Below are 25,547 nucleotides of genomic sequence, written 5' to 3' on the forward strand. Positions count from 1 at the left end.
TCTGTGGTATGTCCCAGCCCAGTAGGATGTTGTAACTTCTTTGTCCCCATAAAACCACCTTCACACCTAACATGACATTCCAGAGCCAGGAACATAGGCAGTCAATGAAAAATCAAGGGCAAGGTATTTTGGGCCAAGAAGAGGTCAGCTGCCTGGGTGTTAACTCAAGCAAGACTGATCATTTTTTACATTTGTAGTTGGAATTGGATACGTGGGGCTAGTGGGGGCCGGGGGACGGTCCCTGTGTGTGTAGAAAAGTTTCGCACCTAGGACGGTGAGCCAATGCAGGCCTCTTTAAATGCGTTTGCTCTTAAGTGATGCATTCATTAAATGCTAACCCATAGCATGTAACTGTTGGGAAATCTCTAAATTTTTACCATCATCTTCAAAATAAAAGGAACTGCCTCCCAAACAGGAAGCCTGTGTAGGCCATGCTGTTAAAGTTTACTAGACACTCTCTTCAGTCTAGGCAAAGTCCTATTCTGGAGGGTTGAGCACCATCAGGAATGCAGTGGGGGCTCTGGGCATGTCACATCTCTCCCTCTCGCCCTTTGTTCCAGTGAGAGGTCATGGCCAAGACAGACTTAGTAAAAATGTCATTCAGCTCCAAAATGCTTGTTCACACATGCCCGATGTCCCCTCAGACAGGAAGGAGTTCTAATTGTTGTATTTCTCAAAAGTTTTAACACTTTAAGAGTTTGTGTTCATATTTCCCCATATCTTACTTGGCATGTTTCCTTCGGTCCCTGCGGACGATTACGTAACAAATGAAGCCATTGAAGTCAGGAGATGGGACAGCTACTGGACACCCCCCCCCCCCCCATCTGTCTTTGTAGAGCTCTTTTCCTTCCCTCCCCTCTGGTGCCAAACCTGCAAAGCAGAGGTGGTTCCTAACACCATCTGTGTGCCCTCAGGGTAACCAGGGGTATTCCTGAACTCTCAGCAGCTTCTTTGCTCTCTGGTTAGAGAAGACTGTGGCTTCAGGCCTGAACTCTCCCACTGGTAGGAGCCCGCTGCTGCCTGGGATTCTCCCCCAGGGCAGTTGTACTTCCACTTGGCAGGGATGCGAAGTCTCTGCTTGCCGCTCCCGGCTGTTAAAAGTCAGCCCCACGGTGGCCCTCCTGCCCCCTGGACTTGGCCTTCTCTGCCTGCCCCCCCCTACCCCCCCGGCCCCGGCCCCAGCCCCAGCCACTCACACAGGCACACCTCCCGTGATGGAGTCAGTGTCAGTGGTTCATAAGTAGGAGAGTAGCATTCAAGGCCTTTGCCTTTTCCTTTGCTGATGGATGGTGTCATTCTGCCACTTCCAGTATGGGTGGCTGCTTAAAGGTCGAGATGGCTGGCTACCAGTCACATGGATGAGCCACGACTTGAGGGGGGCGGGTATTCAGGACCTGCATATCCTTTTGATTGTATCCTGTGCCTTTCTCCTTTGCCCCACGAGGATATTTTTCTTGGCGTCCTGACAGTCTCCTCTGGGTCTCCTCTGTTTTGCAGCATTGACATCACCAATCGAGTATCAGAGGAACCACAGCGGGGGCGGCGGCGGGGGCAGCGGCGGGGGAGGGGGCGGCGGCAGCGGTGGCGGCGGCGGCGGGGCCCCCAGCGGCGGAGGCGGCAACCCCAGCGGCGGCCCCGGCAGCTGCAGCGGCCTCCCCAGCTCGAGCAGAAGCAGACCCTCCCGGATCCCCCAGCCTGTCAGACACCACTCCCCCGTGCTGGTCTCCTCTGCAGCCTCGAGCCAGGCAGAGGCAGACAAGATGTCAGGTACGTCCACTCCCGGCCCTGCACCGCCCCCTCCCGGCAGCAGCCCCGCCCCGGAGGCCGGCCCCGGCCAGGCCGGCAGGCGCGCCCCGGGAGAGCCCGAAGGCCCCGAGCGAGAAGCGGAGCACATCCCCAAGATGAAGGTGATCGAGAGCCCCAGGAAGGCCTCGGGGAATGCCGCAGGCGCCGGCCGCGATGCGGACGCCAGGGAGGCGCGGGCCAACCCGGAGGACAGCCGCTCGCGGAGCAGCCTGGGCTCGCTGCCGCTGGGAAAGCCCAGGCCCGGGGCCGCCTCGCCTCTGAACTCACCTGTGGCCACCGCGTTCCCTTCTCCCATCGGCAAGGAGCCCTTTCCCCCCAGCAGCCCCCTGCAGAAGGGGGGCTCCTTCTGGAGCTCCATCCCCGCCTCTCCCGCCAGCCGGCCGGGCTCCTTCACCTTCCCGGGGGACAGCGACTCCCTCCAGCGGCAGGCGCAGCGCCACGCGGCCCCCGGCAAGGACACGGACCGCATGAGCACGTGCTCCTCGGCCAGCGAGCAGTCCGTGCAGTCCACACAGAGCAACGGGGTAAGAACGCCCGGCAGCCTGCGCCCGCCCGCCCCGCTGCCTCTGTCCCGCCAGCTCTTCTAAACCTCCCCGTGGCCGCCGCTCTCCTCCTACTAACTCCCGGCTCTCCGGCTCCTCCGGCGCCGCCCGCAGAGGTCGGAGCCCGCCGACGCCCCGCGGGCCTGGACGGCGCGCCTTCTAACCCTCCTGCCGCGGGGACAGCGCTGCTCTCGTCTCTACTAACTCGCTCCTTGCTTTGTGTGTGTCTCCTTAATATGGGAAGCAGATCGGTACCTTGCGAACGCAGCACCTGTGCGTCTCTCACACACTCTGACCAGCAGAATATCTCGGAACTTCCTTTTTACCCCTGCTTTCCTCACACACGTTTTTTAGAGGGGTCAGCGTCCCTGCTGTTTACCTCCTATTTCGATTGGAATCTGTACACTTTCAGCTTTTTGCTCATCGCTTGGTTGTGCTCTTTTATGCCTTAAATTATCTTTGCAGCGTTTTTGACTCACCTGCTGAAAAAAAAAAAGTCCCTCGAGAAAACTTCCAACAGCAATTCACAGCAAACTAAGCAGACAAAATAGGGGGAAAGGAATCTCTCCAGTGGAAATGCTTGCTTCCCCCAGTTTCACTCTGGAAGAGAGAGAGACTGCCTTAGCGCCTCTGGAGCCTGGGCTCCTGCTGGTGGGGAGCGAGGCGGAGGCTGGATGCCCAGCGACCTGCGTTCTGCCCAGCAGGGGGCGCGCTGTGGGCGCTCTGGGCTTCCTCGCCCTCTCCTAGGCCTGTTGCCTGGGTCGTGTCCTCAAGCAGAAAGGTTGCTGTGGTGGGGTTTTCCCCCATTTCTGTGGCTTCCTCACTATCCTCCCCAGCTGTTTTCCTACACGGCAGATGGCCTGACCTTTAACACTTTCCTAAAGGCATGCGTGAGGGAAGAGAACTGTTCTGACGAGTGTATGTTTGATCGCTTTATAAATTTTTAAATACATTTCCCTGAAAGGGTCTGTGTCTCTCATTATGAAAACGAATCTGGCTTTTGCATGTCTCTCTTCTTTCCTCTGGACTTCTATTAATGCCTTGTTTGGGGTGACGTGGCCTTTTCTTTTCCTTCTACTTGTTACATATATTGTTAAACTTGATCTTTATATTTAATTGAGAAACAAATCAGGAAGCGGGTCTTGGTACGTTTATTTGCCCTTGACTCTTATTTGCAAAAACAAGCAGTCGGGGCAGGCAACCTCTGCAGTGGCTGTGGCCAGTGTCCTGCAGAGTAGCCTGGCCCCCGGTTGGGTATGAATTGCTAGGAATGCAGGTGAGCAACTTCAGCCAGAGGAAAAGAGGCAGAGGTCGCAGGGATTGCCTGCCAGCATCTGGTGGAATACTCGGGATGCGGGCATGGTCTTACAGCTGAGACCCCTCCTACGAATTGGGCTCATCCTAACCTGGACACTCCCCGTAAGCAACCGAGGACCTTTCAGAGTCTGTGCTTCAGAATGAACCTCGACTGCTCCAGCACAGGGCAGCCCGTGATGGTCACTGGGCGCCCATGAGTGTGCACGGATAACAGTCACCACCTGGCTCCCTCCTGGGATGTTCACCCTGAGACAAAGGCATAGTCAGTCACATGTGACATATGTCCCAGCTTTAGGCTGCACAAGCTGCCTGTGCCTCTCGCTTTTTTTTACGTGGTAGGTAACCTAGAACGGGAAGTTGCCAGTGGTTTAGATGAGTCAAAGTGCCTTACAGAGATGCCCTGGAAGGCTGGGACGACCACCAGAGGCCTGAATGGGGATTTGAAAATGTCCTCTAGGATTCTTAAGTATTTCAGTTAAAAGGAACCATCGCCCTGCCCCATTTCTGCCCATCTGGGCCATCTTATCCTCCTGGCAGGTCAGCTTTGACCACCTTCCTCCTTGACTACTTCCATGGAACTGTCTGCACTCACAGCCAAGCAGCTGTGCCTAACCCATGGCCTGGGTCCTTCTTCCTCCTTTAATGGGCACCTTCCAGAAAGTTCTGCTGAGAACAGGAGTGGAGTGGATGTGGACCAACCCAGACAGTGACTGTGCCAGCCCCCAAATGTGGATGCACGATGTCTCTGCACCTGCCCACCTGGGCAGCAATAGAAATGCAACCCTGCCTTCGTCTCAGAAGCCAGGTGGCCCGTGCACATTCCTAACCCCCACTCTGTAAGGGGGTAATGATTATGCCAGCTGGGAAGCCGGTTTTGAGCATTAAATGAGATGGATTTTAAATGCCTGGTACTTAGCCTGGTTCATAGGGGGTGTTCAGAAAATACCAGTAGCTGTTGTTATTGTGGCAAAATTAGGAGACAAAGCTCTGTATGCGTCATTGCCAAAAGCGGCTATGCCACATAAGTTGCTTTTCGTTTGCGTTCTCTAGCAAATTTGGTTTCGTAATCTCAAAATTATTGGGTATTGCTATATAAGTCAGAATCCTAAAGTACATGCTCAAAGAATACAATGGCAGAAATGACTACGCACAGACCGTAGCCTGACGTGGACAGCACGGGCATCCACGAGGGGCAGGTATCCGCAGCCGACTCCGCCAAGACAGGAACAGAGCTTGGCACTCCGCTGTGTGTCCCTTAAATATCCACTGCGGGTCTGGAGCCCTGGACCCTGGAGTTCTCGACCCGCTGACTTGCTAATAGCAGCCAGCCAACAGTCTGCTGCTGTGTGCCCCAACACTCTGCCGTGTGCCCCAACACCAGCCCGGCAGCCCAGGCTGACCTGCGTGAGGCGGGATTGTCCGGCAGGCGCAACTGCACCACCCAGGACCTGCCCCAGGCACCCAGGAGCCCAGCAGAGGCTAGAGTCCTCGAAGCCCGGGGGATCCGTGAACGTCCTGATGGCGTCGTTGGCGGAAGCCTCTGAGAACAAGCAAGCAGGAACAGGGTGCCTGATGCCCCTTCCCACGTCCCACCTGTTGGTAGAGGGGATTGAGCAAGAGCTAGCTCGGGATTGGCCAGTGGTGTCAGCTTCACCCCCTCCCCTGGAACAAAGGGGTCACTTGGCAAATGACAGCTTGAGACAAACACTGCCATTTGTGTGTCTTCCACTCAGCAACTAACGCCACTCAGCCCGCGGGCCTAGGTAGGTGGGCTTCAGAAATGATCTCTGTTTCCCTTTTGCCATCTCGCCTCGTTGAGTTCCTAAATAGGTATTGCGCGTCTGCTGCCTGTCAGTCACTGTGATGGACGTTAAGGACACACAGTGGACAAGGAGGTTGGGTACTACCAGGAGGACTTCAGGCTGAGAGGAGCATAGGCTTTCCCACGCCAAGGTCCGTTCCCGAAGCTTGAATCGCGGGGCCCGCGGTGTCCACAGCTGCCCTGCGTGCTGGGTACTCTGTGTGTTACTGTGGCAACGGCACCTTCCGGACGCTCGAGTCACACAAGCTCCTGGAAGGGCCACTCACTGAGGGACACGAGTGACTATCCTTAGGAGCAGGGCAGTAGTCGATTCACTTTTCAGGTATCGCTCATTCTTTCAGAAGGAAAGGAATAAAAGGTGACCGTGGTGAGGCATGTCAGCAGCTCGGCCGGAGCCGGCAGCCTGTGCTCTGAGTGAACGTTTTCTTTGGCAGATCTGGGGCCGCTCCGTGGTCTGGTGTGTCGGCTGGAGAGCTACTCTCCGGGGCTTTTTAATCTAATAATGCTTTTCTAGGTGAGGGTGGTAATCCCCGTGACACCCCCACAACCTAGATCTAAGGCAGCACGGCACCGGCAGGAGGACTGAGCCATTCCTTTGAGGTGCAAGGAAGATGGGGCTCAAATCGTCTCCCAAAAGCAGAGTGTCGTCACTGCGCTGACTCGCGTTAGATTGTCGCTCACGTTGCTTTCTAAGTTTTCGGTGATCGGGAAAGAGGCACAGAGTCAGCTAACGAGAGAGTGGCTCCGAGTCTGTGTGGTGAGCGCTGCTCTGGGCCGGCACGAGACGGCGCCCACGGATGACATCACATCTCGTTTCAGTTCCCCTCTGCCTTTCTCTTTGTCCTCCCTCCCACTCCAGAGTGAAAGCAGCAGCAGTAGCAACATCTCCACCATGTTGGTGACACACGATTACACGGCAGTGAAGGAGGATGAGATCAACGTCTACCAAGGAGAGGTCGTTCAGATTCTGGCCAGCAATCAACAGAACATGTTTCTGGTGTTCCGAGCCGCCACTGACCAGTGCCCCGCCGCCGAGGGCTGGATTCCGGGCTTCGTCCTGGGGCACACCAGTGCAGTCATCGTGGAGAACCCCGATGGGACCCTCAAGTGAGTGCCCGGCGGGCCAGCCGAGGGGACAGGGGCCCGAGCGCACACGAGGCCTGGAGGCCCCGCTAGAGAGCCAGTCCATTGTCCATCCGTGCGAGTTCATCTCTAGGCGCGGTGCGGAACCCCAGAGTGAAGACGGGGTGGCCTCTCGTCTCTCAGACTTGTTCTGACAGGGTCTTTTGATAACCTGCGTTTGCAGACACAGCTTTTTTCAAGTCACTGAGTAAACCACAACAATATTGTAGTCCCCAATATTCTGGTTGGGTGGGTGGGGGGGGACTCTCCAAGGACCCCTGCCCTCTTAGCAGGCTATGCTCAGGGTGTACCCATGAAGGTGCTCGTCTGTGAGCTGCAGGTAAAGATCTGTGTGATGCCATTACTGTCGTGCCTCACGTATACTAGAAGGTTTCATTCCACTAAGAAATGAGACCAGGTTTGCTGCGTTAAACTTTAAAAAAAATTTTTTTTAATGTTTATTTTTGAGAGAGAGAGAGAGAGAGACCCAGCATGAGTAGGGGAGGGGCAGGGAGAGAGGGAGACACAGAATCCAAAGCAGGCTCCAGTCTCCGAGCTGTCAGCACGGAGCCTGACATGGGGCTTGAACACACAAACCGTGAGATCGTGATGTGAGCCAAAGTCAGAAGCTTAACTGACTGAGCCACCCAGGTGCCCCTGCATTCAACATTTTTTTTTTTTTTTTAAAGAAAACGGAATTCAGGTGCTGATTTAAAACTCTGCCCTTCTCTGAATCTATTTGGCTGTGATAGAGATCAGCCACATGGCTTCTGGGAATGGAGGCATTGCAGGAATTTGTGATTTCTGAAGTCTCCAATGACGGTGACCATGGTCACGCTCCTGTCCAAGCCCGGCAGGACCCTCGGCGGGGTGTGAGGCACACCTGGATGGGACCCCAGCACCACCCCACACCTCTGGGCCTGGAGCTTCCAACCCCCCGGGGATGCTAGGCTTGAGCTCATGCCGCACAGGGTCTCTTCCATGATGATCCCCTTGTCCCGTCTCTCCTCGATACATAGAAGTATTTTATCTTAGTACATTATTCAAGAATCCCATTTTGTACTTTGTCTTATCAAAGGGTATTCTTAGGCCTTGTATTAGGGTTCCCCAGAGAAATAGAGCCAATAGGAGCGTGTGTGTACATTCTGGGAAGGAGGCAGGTGTTGTAAGGAACTGGATCATAAGGTTATGGAGAATTATGAGTCCAAATCCACAGTGTAGACCAGCAGGCTGGGTGCCCATTTTGCTAAAGAATTCCCTCCAGCTCGGGGAAGCCAGTCTTTTTGTTCTACTTAGGTCTCCGGTTGATTGGAGGAGGCCCACTCACCACGTGGTGGAGGGCGGAGTGTTTTACTTTACCAATTAAAAATTTTAATCTCGTCCAGAAACGCCCAGAACAACACTTGATCATATCTCTGGGCGTCAAACGGCCAAGAATTGACCATCATCATGGCCACTTCTGTATTTTAGTCCTTAACACTTAAGAATTTCTTGGTTTCCCCTCTGGTTTTTAAGACTCAGGGTCAGGTTTTCCTCAGCAGAGCACACTGTTCCTGAAGGAGCCTCAGTCAGCCTGTGTCCCCATAGGTGAGCTACTCAGCTCTTCTCTGATACTCTCAGGAATCACTTGCCGAACACTGGGAAGATGTAACACTAACGACGTGTTACCTTCCCCCTAGGAAGTCAACATCTTGGCACACAGCACTCCGTTTAAGGAAAAAATCTGAGAAAAAAGATAAAGACGGCAAACGGGAAGGCAAGTTAGAGAACGGTTATCGGAAGTCTCGGGAAGGACTCAGCAACAAGGTATCTGTGAAGGTGAGTCTGAGCGTCTCCAGGAACCCGTGTCATTCCGAGGGGGCAGCAGGGGGCCTGGCGCCCAGCCTCGCTTGCCACGCCCTGCCTCCCGCCAGCCGCCCTCGCAGGGCTCCGGGCACAGGTGGGTACACTTGTGCGGGGAACCAGGGACATGCAGCACGCCTGACCAGGTGCACGTGTAGCTTACAAGGAACACTGCCAGCTGCCCGGTGAAGCAGAAACCAGACCCTTGCAAGTACAGCGCTGCAAAGCCGCTGTGGCGCTGACTTCATCCGGGGGCCGCCTCAGCCTCGCCCGCTCCGGCACATTCCCTTGGCAGTCGCTTCAGTCAACTTGGTTCCCGTAGCGCGACTGCCTCAAACCTGGGTTGGGAAGTGGTTGCCTGGGGAGAAAAAATCTCCCCCAAAGGGAACGCGAGGGCTCTGGGCCAGGGCACCGGCTGCCCTTCAGAAGGAAGGGGTGTGGGGACCAGCTGGACCCAGCCCACTGGATGGGAAAAATGGGCATTTCTGAGGTTAAAGGGCGTTGATGCGTTTGTGAGAAGGAAGACAAAAGCTCATCTAAATTTGGATGAGTGCATTTAAAGGCGATGAAAATGCGCTGTTTCGATACCCACGAAAACCAAGTTGTATTTCCACTCATCTTTCAGTGATAATCGTAGCCAGGGAATAAACTCAGTATACCTCAAAGCAGTTCTTGCTTCTGGTTAATATCTACGTGCTTTTTCCATTTCAGCTTCTCAACCCCAACTACATATATGACGGTGAGTTCTGTTGTCTGCTTCCTCTGGTCTCACAGAGCGTAGGTCTATGGGGCATGGCGGAGAGGCCTCGGGTGTGCCGCGTGGAATGGGTTTTTTGTGGCGCTCCGGGTGTGGGCGGCAACGAGGGCCTCATTCGTTTGTTAGCGTTGGTGGGTGTGGGAGGGGAGCCAAAGGTGACTGGTGTCCCTGACTCCTCTCTCGTGCAGTTCCCCCAGAATTCGTCATTCCCTTGAGTGAGGTCACGTGTGAGACAGGGGAGACCGTTGTTCTTAGATGTCGAGTTTGTGGCCGCCCCAAGGCCTCGATCACCTGGAAGGGCCCTGAACACAACACCTTGAACAACGACGGTCACTACAGCATCTCCTACAGGTGAGGGTGGGTCTCGCTGGCAGTGAACATGACCTCTAGTCACTGTGACCAACACTGTCAAACTGCTTACTTAGCTTTTGCACCCTGATGCCTCCCACAAGGGCCCGTTTCATCCGGGGTGCACAATAAAGATTAAAATTCCACTTGAAATTCCTTGGCAGTACTCGCTCTCGGAATTTCCTGTGACCCCAAAGGGGGGAGGGTAGGGGTGGCCACTGGGGGAGCTGCCCCTCTGTGACCCACGGTGTCTTGTCATCTGTACGGCAGTGACTTGGGAGAGGCCACTCTGAAGATTGTGGGTGTGACCACAGAAGATGACGGCACCTACACGTGCATCGCTGTGAACGACATGGGTTCGGCCTCGTCCTCAGCCAGTCTGAGGGTGCTGGGTAAGCTGCTCCCCGAGCTGATCTGAGGCCCAGAGGCCCCGCCCCTACACAGACCCGCCCCACATACTCTGAAGTGTTTGGCAACAATCACTCTCGGGGCCTTCCCAACAAGAGCTACAAGGGGCAGACCACGGTATCTAGGACATCCCAGGGAGGGACACGGTGACGGCTGCTCATCACGGCCCCGGTGCAGCTGAGTTCCCGGTGCCAGCCTCTGGGTTGGAACACAGCACATTCTGTGTTCTTAGTGCTCAAAACACATCCTCCTATTTGATTTCTCTTTTATTCAATTCCTGAGTTGACACTTTGGCCCTGAGAGACTCTCCTCCAAGCTGGTCTCATGTAGACTATGAGAGGAGAGGAAGGACTGTGGCTGAGGCTCTGTGCCTGACTTAGACCCTAACGGCATCCCTCCCGTGAGTGCAGGGGACCAGGGTGGGACCTGCGTCCCTCTGGTCCGAAGCCCTTGCTCTCTTCACTGCCCAGCAAGGCCTTGTTCTCTCTCCTCAGCTAGACTGAGCTCCTGGAGGCAGAACCCATGTCCTGGGCCTTTCTAAGTCTCCTCTGGGTGCACTTGACAAGATGCTCAGGAGGCAGCACGTACCCCTTGATTTGCAGCTACTGCTTTGGCAGAAGGCCAGCTTGGCAGCACAGGACCGCCGACTTTTGTCACATGTCCCCCAGCTGCACCAGCTCAAGGAACCTGCTTCCGAGAGCAAAACAAAAATAAAACCCTGAACTAAAAGGTGCATTGAGTTCAGGAACACCCTGTGTGTAGACAATGAACAGAATTATCTTAGCATTTTTATCCTGTGTCTCTTCATCCCAGATATTTTAATCTCATTAAACCAGAGAAAGGGAATGTCCTGAATTTCTCAGATCATGATGCAAGGAAGAAAGAGAATCTTGAATTTAAAAGTGAAGAATCACCGGTGTTGTAATTTGTAAAAGAGGCCACAGAAACTGTCCAGGTGGTTTTTGCTTTCTAATAAATCAGTAGCACAAGCTAAAGGCACTTGGGGAGGTGGAAGATGCCACCTTGGAGACGCGAGTTGGAAAATAATGGAAAAGGCAGTGGGTGTTTATTTCTGTCACGTAAACCCATCTCGTCTTCATCCTAAGTCCCAGCCTGTCGTGTGTATTTTATGCTTCGGGCACATCTTCGTTCCTATGAGCCACAGCGGACATGCCCGGCAGCCACGGTGGCCGCCATGTTGGACAGCGCAGGCCTAGAGACCCCTTCCCCCAGTAGCGCCACAGAAACCAAGCTCAGGGGAGGTGCTGCTCTTGTTACAGGTCCAGGGAGTGATGGGATCATGGTGACCTGGAAAGACAACTTTGACTCCTTCTACAGCGAAGTGGCTGAGCTTGGCAGGTACAATATAAAACCCAAAGCCCCTTCCGGGAGAACAGAGAGTAAGACATAACTCACCGCAGGAGTAGATAAAATCAAGTGGTGTATTTTGCCACCAGTTGGAAGTTATAGGAATTCTATTTGGAAGGTAACCTGTAATTGCCTTTCGACAGTAAACACTGAGGGTTCAGACGTTTTCAGCTCAGATTCCAGGAGACAATGAAGGCCTAAAGCCATAAGCCATCCGTTCATGCAATGACCCAACTCCTCTGCTGTGCGTCTAGGACCGAACCAGCTGTCGTGTCCTTGGGAGAAGTTGGAGGAGAGTCGCTCAAACCCTTTTTGTGGGACTTAATTCTCCTTTGGAGGCTCAGCTAGGAAAGGCTGAGTGTGCCCGGCAGACTTGAGTTGTCTGTGGAGATGTGCATTGGAGATGCGGGGCACGCCTGCATGAGCAGAGAGAGGGGCTCCTTCTCTGCTCCAGAAGGGCAGCCAGGGCTCGGGCGGCGGTCAGCAGGGCCCTCAGGCCCTCTGGCTCGACTCTGCTGCCCATCCACACGGCTCTCCTCCACTTCTCCAGTCCTGACCCAGGCAGCAAGAAGGTCAAAAGCATGACAGCTGAGCTTGTCGCTTTTAAAAAGCTTAACAAGAAACCCCCAGAGTGGCCTCTTCCATTCGAGTGGCTGCACTCGGTCTCGTGGCTCCATCTACCTGTGCACATACCTGCGTGTATCAGGCTGACCTGTCTGTCCGCTGTCCATCGCTGCACGGGCACACCACTTGCTGTCTCGAGGCAGCGCTGACTTACCACTTCTGGCCACGTTTGGAGTGACCGGGCAGCTCTCCGCTGGTTTCCCCTGGGCTCAGTTGGCTGGGACACTGGGCCTCTCTCCACATAGACTTTCGCCCTGGGCTTCCTCACGTGATGGCAGAAGCCGCAGGGCCTCTCAAGGCTCGGCCTCAGGAATCAGCGGCCGCACTTCTTCCGCGTTGTGTGGGTCAGAAACACACCGGCCAGGCCAGGTTCAGGGAAGAGAAACAGACTGCCCTTCTGTGGGAGAAGTAGCAGAGTGGTGTGGCCGTTTTCTTCCCACCACAGGGTGATTTCTATTCCTTGCATTCCCCAGTACTCCCCAAATTTCATCCCATCCTATGGTAGCGGGCTCAGATTTGAGGTCCAAGACCCTATTTTCCAGGTTGGGTCAAGGTGCCACTGAGGCTTCTTGGGTGTGGCTCACTGGGGACAGCTCCAGAGGCTGGGGGTGCCGATGAGTGACCGGCCCCACACAGGCGTCCTGCAAGTCAGGCACTGTGACAGCAGTGACACTCCTTTCCAAAAGGGGGCACAGGGTGACCGGGGGCCACCAAGTGCATCCCAGGCTTCTTGACATGGTGAGGAAGGCTTTCCATGACAGCAGAGGCAGAGGCTGCCTGGTTGGTCTCACATGTCACTTCTGCCGAATTTGAGGTCAGGAGGTCACACAGGGTGAGGAGATGGAGTTTGCCTCTGGGAAGGAGAGGAGACGCATGGCTGAGGGGCTCGGAGACTGGCAGGCTTCCTCGGGGTCGTCGCGGGCCGTCATTCCTCCACGAGTGGCCAGGGAGGGCAGGGCCTGTGGACAGGGGAGGCTGCCCCGCCCCCGGTCCATTTAGGTTAACAGTTTCTTGTCCCTGACAGACTCAGGGTCGTCTGAAAGTGACCTTCTTGGCATATTTTCCAGGGGCAGATTCTCTGTCGTTAAGAAATGTGATCAAAAAGGAACCAAACGAGCAGTGGCCACTAAGTTTGTGAACAAGAAGTTGATGAAGCGTGACCAGGTCACCCACGAGCTTGGAATCCTGCAGAACCTCCAGCACCCGCTGCTTGTTGGCCTCCTTGATAGCTTCGAGACCCCCACATGCTACATCCTGGTTTTGGAAATGTGCGTACTCACCCCCTCCCCTCCCCAGCTTGGGAGCCTCTGCCTCAACTTTAAGTGATCTTATTGTTGTTTGTTCTCTAAGAAGGGCAGAGAGTGGCATTTGGGGATCCACAGAACGTGTAAAATACAAAAGAAAAGCCTACTGTCAGAGACCACAGTTCTAGAGCTTTCCAGTAACGGTCGAAAGAAGTATAGTCTTTAGCGTGCGCTGTCCAAACGAGGGAGCAACCAGCCTAGCATCAGAACACCCCAGCACTGCCCGGGTTCCCTCTGGGTGTCGGCCTGGAGATGCCACCTGGTTCCCGGGATCCCCCAGAGGCCCGGCCCCTGAAGACTCACGTGCTGCCGGGGGCCCAGGGTGGACTCACTAAGAGCGAGCTCTCTCATCCCCGATGCTTTGGGCATCCAGTCCTGCCCCTCAGGGCTCATGTCCACCCCTTGCAGGATGGTCAGGACAGGGGGAGGGGGGCACCTCCGGCCAGAGCAGCCCCCCTGCTCCCCGTGGCACTCCAGGGCCTCAGTGCCATCTCAGCAAACACGTCAGTCATCTGAACAGTGAAAACTGTGACCCGAGAGCATCGGTCCTCACTCGGGGGCAGTGTTGCTCCCCAGGGGACATTTGGACATGCCCGGAGACTTGCTTGGATTGGGGGTTCCCCTGACATCTAGAGGGTGGAGGCCAGGGATGCTGCCCAGGATGGCCCCACAGCCGAGAACCATCTGTTTCAAAGTGTTAGCTGTACGGGTTTGGGAAGCCCACCCTAGAACATTCTGGCCTCTGTGAAATATAGGGGCGTTTAGCCGGGTTTAAATACCTATTCCTTCTTTTTTAACTAGGGAGTCCTTTCATACATTTACATGGATTTACAACTTCTTTCCACTGGTAAAAGCAAAATATTCTGTGCCATTTAGTAGTTCCTTGATGCATTCTTAGGGGGACAGAGTAGGACAGACAGGAAGGCCTCCTCAGAGCCTCTAGGACACGTTCTTCCTGACAGTGAGACTCGGGCTCTAGGAGCCCGTCATTTGCAGGGACCCCTTCAAGGCCCTGTGTTTGATTTTTCTGTGTGTTGTATTGCTTTTTGTAAAGAATTTGGAAGTGCCTTCAGAGGGCAAGGCCGGGGGAGGGCATGTGTCAAGACCATCTCCCCTGCCCCCCCCCCAGGGTAAAGCTCTTGCTGGAGTGTCGAGGGCCTGTCGCAGCCTCCGTCTTTGGAATAGCAGACATGTCAGATGGCAGAGGGAGGACGGCAGGCCCCTGAGACGTCCCCCTACGCCGAACATCATGGGCAAAGGGCACGTCAGGGGACTTGGAGCCTGGGCACAGCCCAGTCTGGCTTCTGTCCGTGCTCCCTATCTCATTGGCTCTGTACCTGGAGCTCCTTTCTCAACCTTAGAATTTTTAAAAATCTTGTAATGGGGCTTGTGGTGGCACTAAAATGACGTCCAGGCAGAGACCTCAGTACCTGGGAGGCTCCTTTCGGACTTGAGATGCTGGGTAACTAATAGCTACTGATCATCTGGGGATTTTTCAACAAAAACTAAAGTCCTCATCAAAAATTGGCAAGATGTCCGTTTCTGGCTTAAAATTTATGTATGTTCAGCTGTCCTTTCTTTTTAGCGGAAAACTAAATGGTTTGGTCTCACCATACTGTTAATAGGATTTTTTTTCATAGCAGATGTCTTACTACCACATTCTCCTTGATGACCTTGTTATCAGACAAATGGCTGGTTTTCCTAGAAGTTTGTTTTGCAAGCAAAGGGGGCAGCATAGGCTGGGGTTCGGGGAGGCCGGGGCCAGACCACCGCATTGCGATTGTGGCCTTCACTTGAAGAAGCTGGCGTGAGGACTAAGTGAGCTGACAGAGAGTGTGTCGTCCCTGGCACGCGGGCAGTGCTGTGTCAGTGGCTTTTACATCAGCAGTGATTCAAAGTAGGGAAGCCTTTTGAGTCCAGCATGAAGCGAGAGGCACCAGCTACCCACACGGGTCGGCAGGTAGTTCCTTCGGCTTCCAAGCTCCCACTTTGGGGAATGGAAACAGGGGTCATTTTGATGGAAGGCACAGTTTCAGTTACTGTCAAGGCTTCTATCCTTACAGATCCCAGAAATGATGGGGAGGAGGCAGTCCTCCCTCCCGGGTCACAAGTGAGCAGGGTGACCGCATTCTTTAGAACTCTTCACGGCTCCCCTCTGAGTTCTTATTTTAAAAGGCGCCCGGGAAGACCGTGAGCTCGGCGTCTGTGCAAATGCCCGGATTCTGGGTGGAATAGGCTTGTCATGCTGTGGAGCCCAGGCATTAAGACCAAGTGACTGTTTTCTCATCACCCCGTGACATCAGCTCTTACATTATCCCATTTGGCCTTCCCATCGCCCATTTTATAGGTGCTAAAACTAAGGCTCGGGGAGGTGGTATCACTTCATTCTATCCAAGAGCAGATGGCTTGCCCAGGCCGTCTCCTCAGTGTCTCAGAGGCTGGGCAGGAGCCCACATGTGCTGCTGTCTGCCTCTCCACTCCCTCTGGGGGCGGAGCGACCTTGTTCCCCGCTCGCATCCATAATGAGGTTGGAAAGAAACGACCCTCTTGATAGAGTCGCGCCTTTAGGTGGAGGTACGATTCCGAAACCCCAGCCTTGTAGGACGTTAACAAGGGGCCCACCGGCAGCCGCCCGTCTCCTGTTACGCAGGAGAGGTCAGCGCCGTGACAAGCATCGTGCGCATTCCTGCCTCCACAGGGCTGACCAGGGACGTCTCCTGGACTGTTTGGTGCGATGGGGAAACCTCACCGAAGGGAAGATCAGGGCGTATCTGGGGGAGGTTCTGGAAGCCGTCCGATACCTTCACAACTGCAGGATAGCGCACCTGGACCTCAAGGTTAGTGGGCTTCCCGGGGCCGAGGCCGGCGTGTCTGAGCACAGGGCCTCTCGGCTTCTGCACTGCATCCAGGCCAGGAGGCCCGGGGGGAGGAGGGGACAAGTACGAGGATGTGGGTAATGGGCACACGGGTCTCTAATCTCCGGTTTTAAGATTTACTTTTGATGCTATAAACGATCAGTAAAGTACTCTTCACACATTCCGTGAGTTCCGGAAAGTTCCTGTGAGTTTCGTGAGGCTGGTGTGGGACTGGTTCAGTGGCAGCTGAGAAAGGAAGGCGAATGTTTCTGTTAGTGCCAGGAGTGAGAACAACACCCAGCTTCCTAAGCCAGAGCCCTTCGGTGCGGCGACTCCACCCCGGTCTCCCGAGAGGGCTGTCCCCGACAGGCGATGCTGACTCCTCCGTGGGCCGACACGCTCTAAGTCTCGTCCCGTTTTGCGTGTGAACAGTCTCTTCCAGTCGACCTCCTGGATGCCCGTTGAGCATCGTGTGTTAAGCGTGGGATGGGGACAGATGGAAATGACCTTGTCTTATCCTGTCTCCTAGCCTGAAAACATCCTGGTGGATCAGAGTTCGGCCAAGCCAACGATCAAACTGGCTGACTTTGGAGATGCTGTCCAACTCAACACGACCTACTACATCCACCAGTTGCTGGGGAACCCCGAGTTTGCGGCCCCCGAAGTCATCCTTGGGAACCCCATCTCCCTGACCTCGGATACATGGAGTGTCGGAGTGCTCACATACGTGCTTCTCAGTGGCGTGTCCCCCTTCCTCGACGACAGCGTGGAGGAGACCTGCCTGAACATTTGCCGACTAGACTTTAGCTTCCCAGAGGACTGCTTCAAAGGAGTGAGCCAGAAGGCCAAGGAGTTCGTGTGTTTCCTCCTCCAAGAGGACCCTGCCAAGCGTCCCTCGGCTGCTCTGGCCCTCCAGGAGCAGTGGCTGCAGGCGGGCCACGGCAGTGGCAAAGGTGCGGGCGTCCTCGACACGTCCAGACTGACTTCCTTCATTGAGCGGCGCAAACACCAGAACGATGTTCGACCTATCCGTAGCGTTAAAAACTTCTTACAGAGCAGGCTTTTGCCTAGAGTCTGACCCATCCTGAAGTTCTCTCTCATTCTCTTTCACCTGCCAATCAGCTGTTAATTTGAATTTCGAAGAGAAACACAAACCAACATGACTGATGAGCTGCCGTACGTTCATCGTGTGACATTGCGTTCCGGGTGAGCTGTGCTCGGCGGTGCCCGGGGCTCAGGAGCACGCTGTGCTGGGGTGGAGGACCTTCTCGCACACTCTTCGTGAGCGGAGACAGCATTGCTGTACCACAGTCTTTTATTCAGGTTTCTGCAAAAAAAAGAAAAGAAACTTTTTTAAATACACACGAATAGAATTTTGCAAATTTAACATTTTCCAGGATTTATTCAAGGACACGAAATGCCTATGTTCAACCACTGGTGTTAACGAACAAAACAGAGATACTGGACAGCTCTGGGGAGGACTCCCCCCTCGAGGCGGCCCTCCCCACGGCCTCGTCCAGAGCTCAGGGTCCACCTGGCTCTGAGCTTTCCTAGCCGCCGGGTCTGTGTGCGTCTCACCGGGACGCCAGACCAGGCTCCTGAAACGTGCATTCAACCTCAGACTTTTGCATAAAACTAGAATGAATCGTTCTGCTCTGATGAAATGTAGGCCTTATTTGTATATAAGACTGGTCCTGCCTTCGGTCTGTCCTTCCCTCCTGTCCCCCCCCCCCCCCCCACCCCCGACCGCCCAGGGCTTCCTTTGGAGGAGGTCAGAGGGTTCTGCCCATCAACCCAGGACGTCAGGTTGGGTCCCACCCCGATGTCCCCTCCCCCTGCTTCCCACCCTCAAGCCGTCAATCAGATTGTCGAGCAGTATACAGTCAGATGAAAATACTGTAAATGCACTCATTGGGGTTTTTTTGGTTTTATTTCATATCATGTGCAATGTTGTGGCTTTAACATTTTATGCAACTATTTATGAAGACCTCTGTTGTACCTGTAATAAATACATAGAAAAAGCACATACTTCGTACAGTGAGCTTTATGGTTTTGTGCGTGTGTCGGGGGCGGGGGGGGTGGGGGTGGAGCCCTGTGCCATCAGTTCAAGGAGATTTAACTCTGCGTGAAATTTGTCAGTTTCGAGGACTGTAAAAAGTGATTTCATACTCTGAATATAAAACTGGATAATAGGGTAATGTTTTCAAATTTATTATGCTATTATTCAGAATGCCAAAGTATTATTTTTTTTCCCAAAATCGGTCTGGCCATTTACTACTTTTTAGACTTTTTGACGTTCCACTTTCTGTACAAAAATTGGCTGGATTTTGAGCTTTTGGTAAGAAATAAAAGCCAATTAAGCACTAGCCGCCTTGAGGCTGGCATCTGTGACGTCTGCGTCACTGTGGCAGAATTAACGCTGGCGTGGGGACACCTGTCAACAAGCCGCGGGCTTTCTGGGCACGCTTGAATTTTTCTGAATGTCTTTTTATCTTTGTTGTGTGAAATCCACTACGAACGAGACCGGCCCACTTCCCCAGCCAGCCAGACACCTGGGTCTTGAGCCATGAACCGGGCGTAGTTAAGCTTTGCAGCTTCCAATGTATTTTATTTATTCTTTTGTTGGGTTTTTGTTTGTTTCTTGTAAAATTGTACAGAAACTTTTTAAAAGAAATTGGATTCAAAACTGGATGTGTATTCGTAACCTCACAACTTTTATTTGTGTATTGTTTCTTTTATTATTTCAGTTAAATTTTTACATTATTTTGCATGTATATTTCTTTGTACAGAGACCTTACATGTTTACACAGTATGATGTGATGTAAATATTTTATTTTGCCATCAGTTATTTTAAAAAATTAAACATATTTGCCTGATTTTTGTGTTAGGCCTTTTATTTAAATTGGTCACCATGGAACCGAAAAGAGAGACATTGCTGAGGGAGACTGAAAGGCGGGCCTCTCATGGGTCAGGCGGGGAGTTGGAGAGGAGAATGTTCTGGACTAGGAATCCGCTGTACATGGCCAGAAATGAGAGTTGGTCCGGCTCCTGCAGACTGGTTGTCAGAACCCACACTCCAAAGACATTGGCACATGAACCAGAGTTCAGCTGTTTAGAGTGGGGCTGCCCCTGGTCCTGGTTAGAATTCTATCCAAGGTACCCCAGTTCTTGATGGGCGTAGATCGCAACAAAGGGAAGAGCTCTTGCCTCCTGGCCACAGAAGAGCAAGTTTCACGTCCAGATGGGTTGAAGAACGTGAAGCACTTGGGTGCAAGCATCAGTGTTAGGAACTGACCGATGATACGGCACCTGCCGAGGCCACGCCCCCACTCCCCCCCTCCCCCCCACCGCCAGGGGTAGCTGGCCCTCAGCGCCCACACGGGAGCCATCCGGTGCTGGGGCACTTCTACCGCAGGTTTTATTATTCTTCTGTTTGCTGGCATCCTGAAGGTAAGACAGGTGTGAGAGGACAACATTTGCGCTGAGTCCCGAAGTCACGGAGCGCGGGAGAGGCTCCCTCTCCCGGAGATGGGTGCTGCCTCGGAGGCTCAGGGGCGCCCACAGTTCCAGAGGCTCAGGAGGTCCAGAAATGCAAGGTGGGATTTACTGCGCTGAGGCCGCGAGGCACTGGGCCTCAGGGTCCCCTGCCCACCACAGTGCAGATCTCAGCAGTAGGAGCTGGACAAGGGGCCCGGTGGTTTTTCTTGTAGCTGGACACTTACCCAATGAAGTAGGTAGGCCTGTAGGATTAGCAAAACCATCTCACGAGTGAAAAATGGCCCATCGTGATTATGATCACTACCTAGAATTTTTTCCCTCAAAAATCAATTTGCTTTGTATTCTGCACATTTACCATTTATAAATTCTTAAAACCCAGGGATTCCCTTTAGCTCTAAAGGGAAAAAAAATCCCCAGTGTTTTAGCCGAATCCATGGTGAACGTTATCTTAATTCAAGGATATGAGACAATCTTAAAGGAGAGATTGTCCAACTGTCCTTGAGATCCGTCCAACTGTATGTTTCTGAGACGTGATCGTACAGACAAAAATAATTTGCGGGACTGGTAGGATTGGCCCATGTACATGATTTAACGTACAAAAGATAAAAGCACACAAATCATAAATACTTGGCTTAAATACACTTCTATACATGTATGTATGTGTGGTCATTGCCCAAAACAGAGTACAGAACATTTCCATCACCCCCCGGATTTTTCATGCCCCTTCCCTGCCAGAGGTGATCACTTCTGATTTCTATCGTTCTTAGGTTAGTTTACCTTTGAACTTAATGTAAGCAGAATCATACAGCGTTTACTTTTTAATTTTTTTAATGTTTTTATTTTCATTTTTGAGAGAGATAGAGTATGAGTGGGGAGGGGACAGAGAGAGAGGGAGACACAGAATCTCAAGCAGGCTCCAGGCTCTGAGCTGTCAGCACAGAGCTCAATGTAGTGCTTGAACCCATGAACCGCAAAATTATGACCTAAGCCAAAGTGGGACGCTTAGCTGACCACCCAGGCGCCCCTGGAATGTACTTCTTAAAATCAGGCTAAACATTATTGTCAGATCATTGCAGATACATCATACTTCATCCACAGTTGTATGAAATGCCCCCTTTCCCCGTTTTCTCCTTTGATGATGTCCTGAAAACATACCACATCGTAACCAGGATATTGATGTTGATACAGTCAAGATGCAAGGGCGTCCCTCCTGCCCGTAACTCCCCTTAATCTGTCCTTAATCTCTCTCTCTATAATTTTGTCATTTGGAGAACATTAAATAAATGGAATCGCACAGGGGCACCTGGGTGGCTCAGTTGGTTAAGCGTCTAACTCTTGGTTTCAGCTCAGGTCATGATCTCACGGTTCATGAGTCCGAGCCCCTCGTCAAACTCTGCACTGACATTAAGGAGCCTGCTTGGGATTCTCTCTCTGCCCCTCCCTCCCTCGCTCGCTCTCTCAAAATAAATACACTTTTTAAAGACTTTTTTAAAATTTGAAAAATAATAATAAAATAAATTGAATTTTTTAGCTGAGTATAACTCTCTGGAAATTCATCCAGGTTTTTGAGTGGTCTTCCTTTTTATTACTGAGTAGCATACTGAGTTCCATGGTATGGACGTACCATAGTTTATTCACCCATGGAAGGGTATTTAGATTTTTTCCAGCTTTCGGCTATTACAAAAAAAGCTTCTAAGAACATTGGTGTGCAGATTTTTCTATGACCATAAGTCTTTATTTCTCCGGAATGTAATGTCAGTTAAGGTCACATGGCAGTTAAAATCTCGGGTTTTTTTAATTTTTCATTTTTAACTTTTCCGGACTGCCATTTTACGTTCCCACCGGCAATGTCTGCGTGATCCAGTTTCTGAAAATCTGCCAGCATTTGGTGTTGTCACTGTTTTTTTTATGTAGCCATTCTGACAAGTGTATTGTGGTGTATTATTGTGGTTTTAACTTTTATTTCCCCCGTGGTTAATTTTGCACGTCTTTCCATGTGCTTATTTGCCATCTGCTTCTCCTGTTCTGTGAAATGTCCCCTCATGTCTTTTGCCCATTATCTCATTAGATTGGGGTTTTTTTGTTAAGTTTTAAGAGTTCTTTATACATTCTAGATCCTAGTCCTTTGTCAAGACGTGGCTTGCAGGGGCGCCTGAGTAGCTCAGTCGGTTAAGCGTGTGACTTCGGCTCAGGTCATGGTTCGTGAGTTTGAGCCCCACATCGGGCTCTGTGCTGACAGCTTGGAGCCTCCTTCAGATTCTGTGCCTCCCTCTCTCTCTCTGCCCCTCCCCAGTTCACATTCTGTCTCCCTCTCTCTCTCGGAAATAAATAAGACATTTTTTTAAAAAATTTTTAAAAAGACATGGCTTGCAGGTATTTTCTCCCATTTCATCTTTTTTTTTTTCTTTCTTTTTTTAACGTATATTTGAGAGAGAGAAAGAGCAAATGCACAGGAGGGGCAGAGAGAGAGAGAGGGAGACAGAGGATCTGAAGTGAGCTCTCTGCTGTCAGCACACGCAGGGCTCAAACCCACAAGCAGTGAGATCATGAGCTGAACCAAAGTCTGACATTTAAGCAACTGAGCCACCCAGGTGCCCCTCCCAGGATCTTTCACAGACAGAGAAAAATAGTTTAATTTTGATGAAGTCTTATTTGTCAATTCTTTCTTTTTGGATCAAGTGTTTTTGGTGTCGAGTCTAAGTTTTGTTTTGTTTTGTTTGTTTTTTTATCCTAGCCCCAGATTTTATTTTTTTTTTAATTTTATTTATTTATTTATTTATTTATTTATTTATTTATTTATTTTTTAACATTTATTTATTTTTGAGACAGAGAGAGACAGAGCATGAACAGGGGAGGGTCAGAGAGAGGGAGACACAGAATCTGAAACAAGCTTCAGGCTCTGAGCTGTCAGCACAGAGCCCGACGTGGGGCTCGAACTCACAGCCCTCACGGACCGCGAGATCATGACCTGAGCTGAAGTCGGCCGCTCAACCAACTGAGCCACCCAGGCGCCCCCTAGCCCCAGATTTTAAATCTTACTGAGATTTTTTTTTTATAGGAATTGCATTAAATTTTTATATCAGTTTGGGGAGAACTGGTATCTGTACCCTGTTGACTCTTCCAATCCATGAATATGATATGGCTCCTGTTTATTTAGATCTTTAATTTTTTTCATCAGCATTTTATAGATTTACAAGTTCTTGTATATGTTTGGCTAGAATTAAATCCAAGTATTTCTCTTTTTTAAAATCAATTATAAATTATATCATACTTTTAATTTTAGTATCCATGAATTTATTGCTATTACGTAGAAATTGAAACTGATTTTTGAATATTTATTTTTTCGCCCATACTTCTCTCTAGTAGTTTTCTTTACTCTGATATCTGCTGTATCTGACATTAATGTTGTCACTCCTACTTTTCTTTCTAATTAATGTTTGCATGGTGTATCTTTTCCATCCTTCAATAGTCAACATATCTACAACCTTGTATGTAAGTAGATGTAGACAGCATATAGTTGGATCATGTTTTTTAATCTATGTCTATCTCTATCTTTAGTTAGTGTATTTGGGTCATTTACATTTAATATAATTGTAATAAAAGTTAGGGCCTAAGCCTGCCCTTTTATATTTTGACTTACTGTTCTTCTCTCGGGTTTTCATTTCTCCGTTTTCTTTGACCTGCCTTCCCATGGGTTACTTGAACACTTTTAGAATCCCATTTTGATCTATACTGTTTTTGAATATATCTCTTTGTATGGCTTTGGTGGTTGCTGTAGATATTAAGCATTACGTTGTGTGTGTGTGTGTGTGTGTGTGTGTGTGTGTGTGTGTAACTCATCACAGTCTGCTGGTGTCATCATTTTACCAATTTGAATGAAATGCAGAAAGCTTACCTCTCTTCATGTCTCATTATCTTCTCCAGTTTATAATTGTTTTAAATATTTCCTTTACTTAAATTTAGAATCACATTACACAATGTTGTGATCTTTTGCTTCAACCATCAAACATAATTTAGATGCCTTGATTTGCCCCTTCCTTCCTGGAGACAGAATTCTGAGTTGACAGTTCTTTTCTCTCAGCACTTGAAACATGTGGCGCCATTTCCTTCAGGCCTTCATGGTTTCTGATGAGAAATCTACAGTCATTCAAATTTTTCCCCTTATAAGGAAGATGTTTGTCTCTCACTTTCAAGATTTCTTTCTTTGTCTTTCGTTTTCAGAGACAACTCTAAATGTCTTAGCGTTGGATTTATTTGTGTTTATTCTGTCTGAGACTCACTCAAGCTTCTTCAATTTATACGTTTAGGTGTCTTGCCAACTTTGTTTTCAGCCATTTTTTCAAGTACTTTTAGAGTCTTACCTTCTTTCCTCTTCTTCAAAGACATTAATGGCATTTTTGTTTTGGCTCCACAGGTTTTTGAGGCAGTGTCCTCGCCAACACCCCCCACCCCAGCCCCAAGCCACTTCCTTTATGTTGAGATCCAGTGACTTGTGTTGTTCCGTCTGCAGACACACAGAGTCCTTCCTCCGTCCACTCTAGTCTGCTGTGGAGCCCATACACTGACTTGTTTCAGTCGTGGCATTTCTGCATTCTAAAATTTTCTTTGGTTTTCCTTTATGTCTTCTATTTCTTTGCTGAGATGTTTGATCTTTTCATTTCAATGATTTCAAGTATGCACACGATTATTCTTTGAAGGATTTTTATCATGGCTGCTTTACATTTTGTCAGATAATGCTAACTAACGTCCCTGTCATCTCTTATTGTTGATGTCTATTGCTTATCCTTTTCTTGTGCAAGTTGAGACTTCCCTGGTTGGTATGATGAATGATTTTCATCTGAAAGGGGGGCATTTTACATATTAGGTTATGAGACTCTGGATCTCATTTAAACCCGGTCTAGCTGGCTTCCTCTTGCCATCATTCCAGCAGCGGAAGGGGGCTGGGGGCTGCCTCATCAATGGTGGTCAGGGGGCTGCGTTTCCCCTGGCCTCCCCAGATAGCACAAGGGTGATAAGAGTTCTGACTCTGCAGGAGGCCTCTTCCGACGCCCCCTAGTGGGGAAGGGCCGGACCTTGTTATCGCTCGGGGGCAGTGGGGTGGATGTGCAGGCTCCCCACATAATCCTTTCTGATGGCAGAAGGAGTAGGGGTTCTTGTCACCACCAGTAATGATGAAAATCTTGGCTCTCTGCTCTGTTTGACCTCTCAGCCACAGGGTTGGGGCGCCCCATTAGAACCTGCCAGGAGTGGAAATGTAGGTTCCCTGCTCAGTCTTTTGCTGTTTCTTACAAGATTTTTTTTAATGTTTATTTATTTTTGACAGCAAGAGAGTGGCGCAGGGGCAGAGAGAGGAGGACAGAGGATCTGAAGCGGGTCCATGCCGACAGCTTCGACAGGTCCATTCGACAGCCTCGAATTCACCAACCCTTAAGATCATGACCTGAGCCCAAGTTGGACGCTTAACCGACTGAGCAACCCAGGTGCCCCTGCTGTTTTTGTTTTTGTTTTTGTTTTTGTTTTTGTTTTTGTTTTTGTTTTTTAATGCAAGCATGAAGGCATTGGCTTCTGGAAATGATGGCTGTCATCCAAAACCAAAGAGGATACGTGGATGGAGAATAGCATATGGAAGATGTGTTAACACCATTAGTTGTCATCGGGGGAAAAGCAAATTGAGAATTAAGACCCTGGTGAGATATCACTAACCCCCATTACAATAGCCACAATTCAAAATAGTGGCAACACCAAATGCTGGCGAGGATGTGGAGAAACTGATCACTCATATGTTGCTGTTTGAACATAAAACGATACAGTTATTCTGGAAAACACTCTGACAGTTTCTTAAGAAACTCAAGACACAAGCCAGCAATCAAACTCCGGGGCATTTCCTCCAGAGAAATGAAAACTCACATCCACACACACAAACCTGTACACCGT

At 50.9% G+C, this 25,547-nt stretch overlaps 1 protein-coding gene across 5 annotated transcripts in view; it reads left to right on the forward strand.

Annotated features, from left to right (window-relative positions):
• Window positions 1-18,991, forward strand: part of TRIO (trio Rho guanine nucleotide exchange factor) — a 357,996-nt gene extending 339,005 nt beyond the window's left edge. For 2 of the 5 annotated variants that reach the window (XM_058715861.1, XM_058715870.1), the window contains exons 48-57: window positions 1,498-2,330; window positions 6,347-6,594; window positions 8,289-8,427; window positions 9,163-9,190; window positions 9,397-9,559; window positions 9,827-9,948; window positions 11,245-11,323; window positions 13,024-13,224; window positions 15,959-16,097; window positions 16,645-18,991. In XM_058715861.1, the coding sequence (XP_058571844.1) occupies window positions 1,498-2,330; window positions 6,347-6,594; window positions 8,289-8,427; window positions 9,163-9,190; window positions 9,397-9,559; window positions 9,827-9,948; window positions 11,245-11,323; window positions 13,024-13,224; window positions 15,959-16,097; window positions 16,645-17,193 (2,501 nt within the window). In that variant the 3' untranslated portion in view covers window positions 17,194-18,991. Of the gene's footprint in view, window positions 1-1,497; window positions 2,400-6,346; window positions 6,595-8,288; window positions 8,428-9,162; window positions 9,191-9,396; window positions 9,560-9,826; window positions 9,949-11,244; window positions 11,324-13,023; window positions 13,225-15,958; window positions 16,098-16,644 lie in introns of those variants that run through there. The other 3 variants (XR_009257727.1, XM_058715891.1, XM_058715883.1) reach the window with 3 other exon arrangements.
• The last annotated feature ends 6,556 nt before the right edge of the window (window positions 18,992-25,547 follow it).

Source organism: Neofelis nebulosa, chromosome 1, assembly GCF_028018385.1.
Source record: "Neofelis nebulosa isolate mNeoNeb1 chromosome 1, mNeoNeb1.pri, whole genome shotgun sequence".
NCBI lineage: Eukaryota > Metazoa > Chordata > Mammalia > Carnivora > Felidae > Neofelis > Neofelis nebulosa.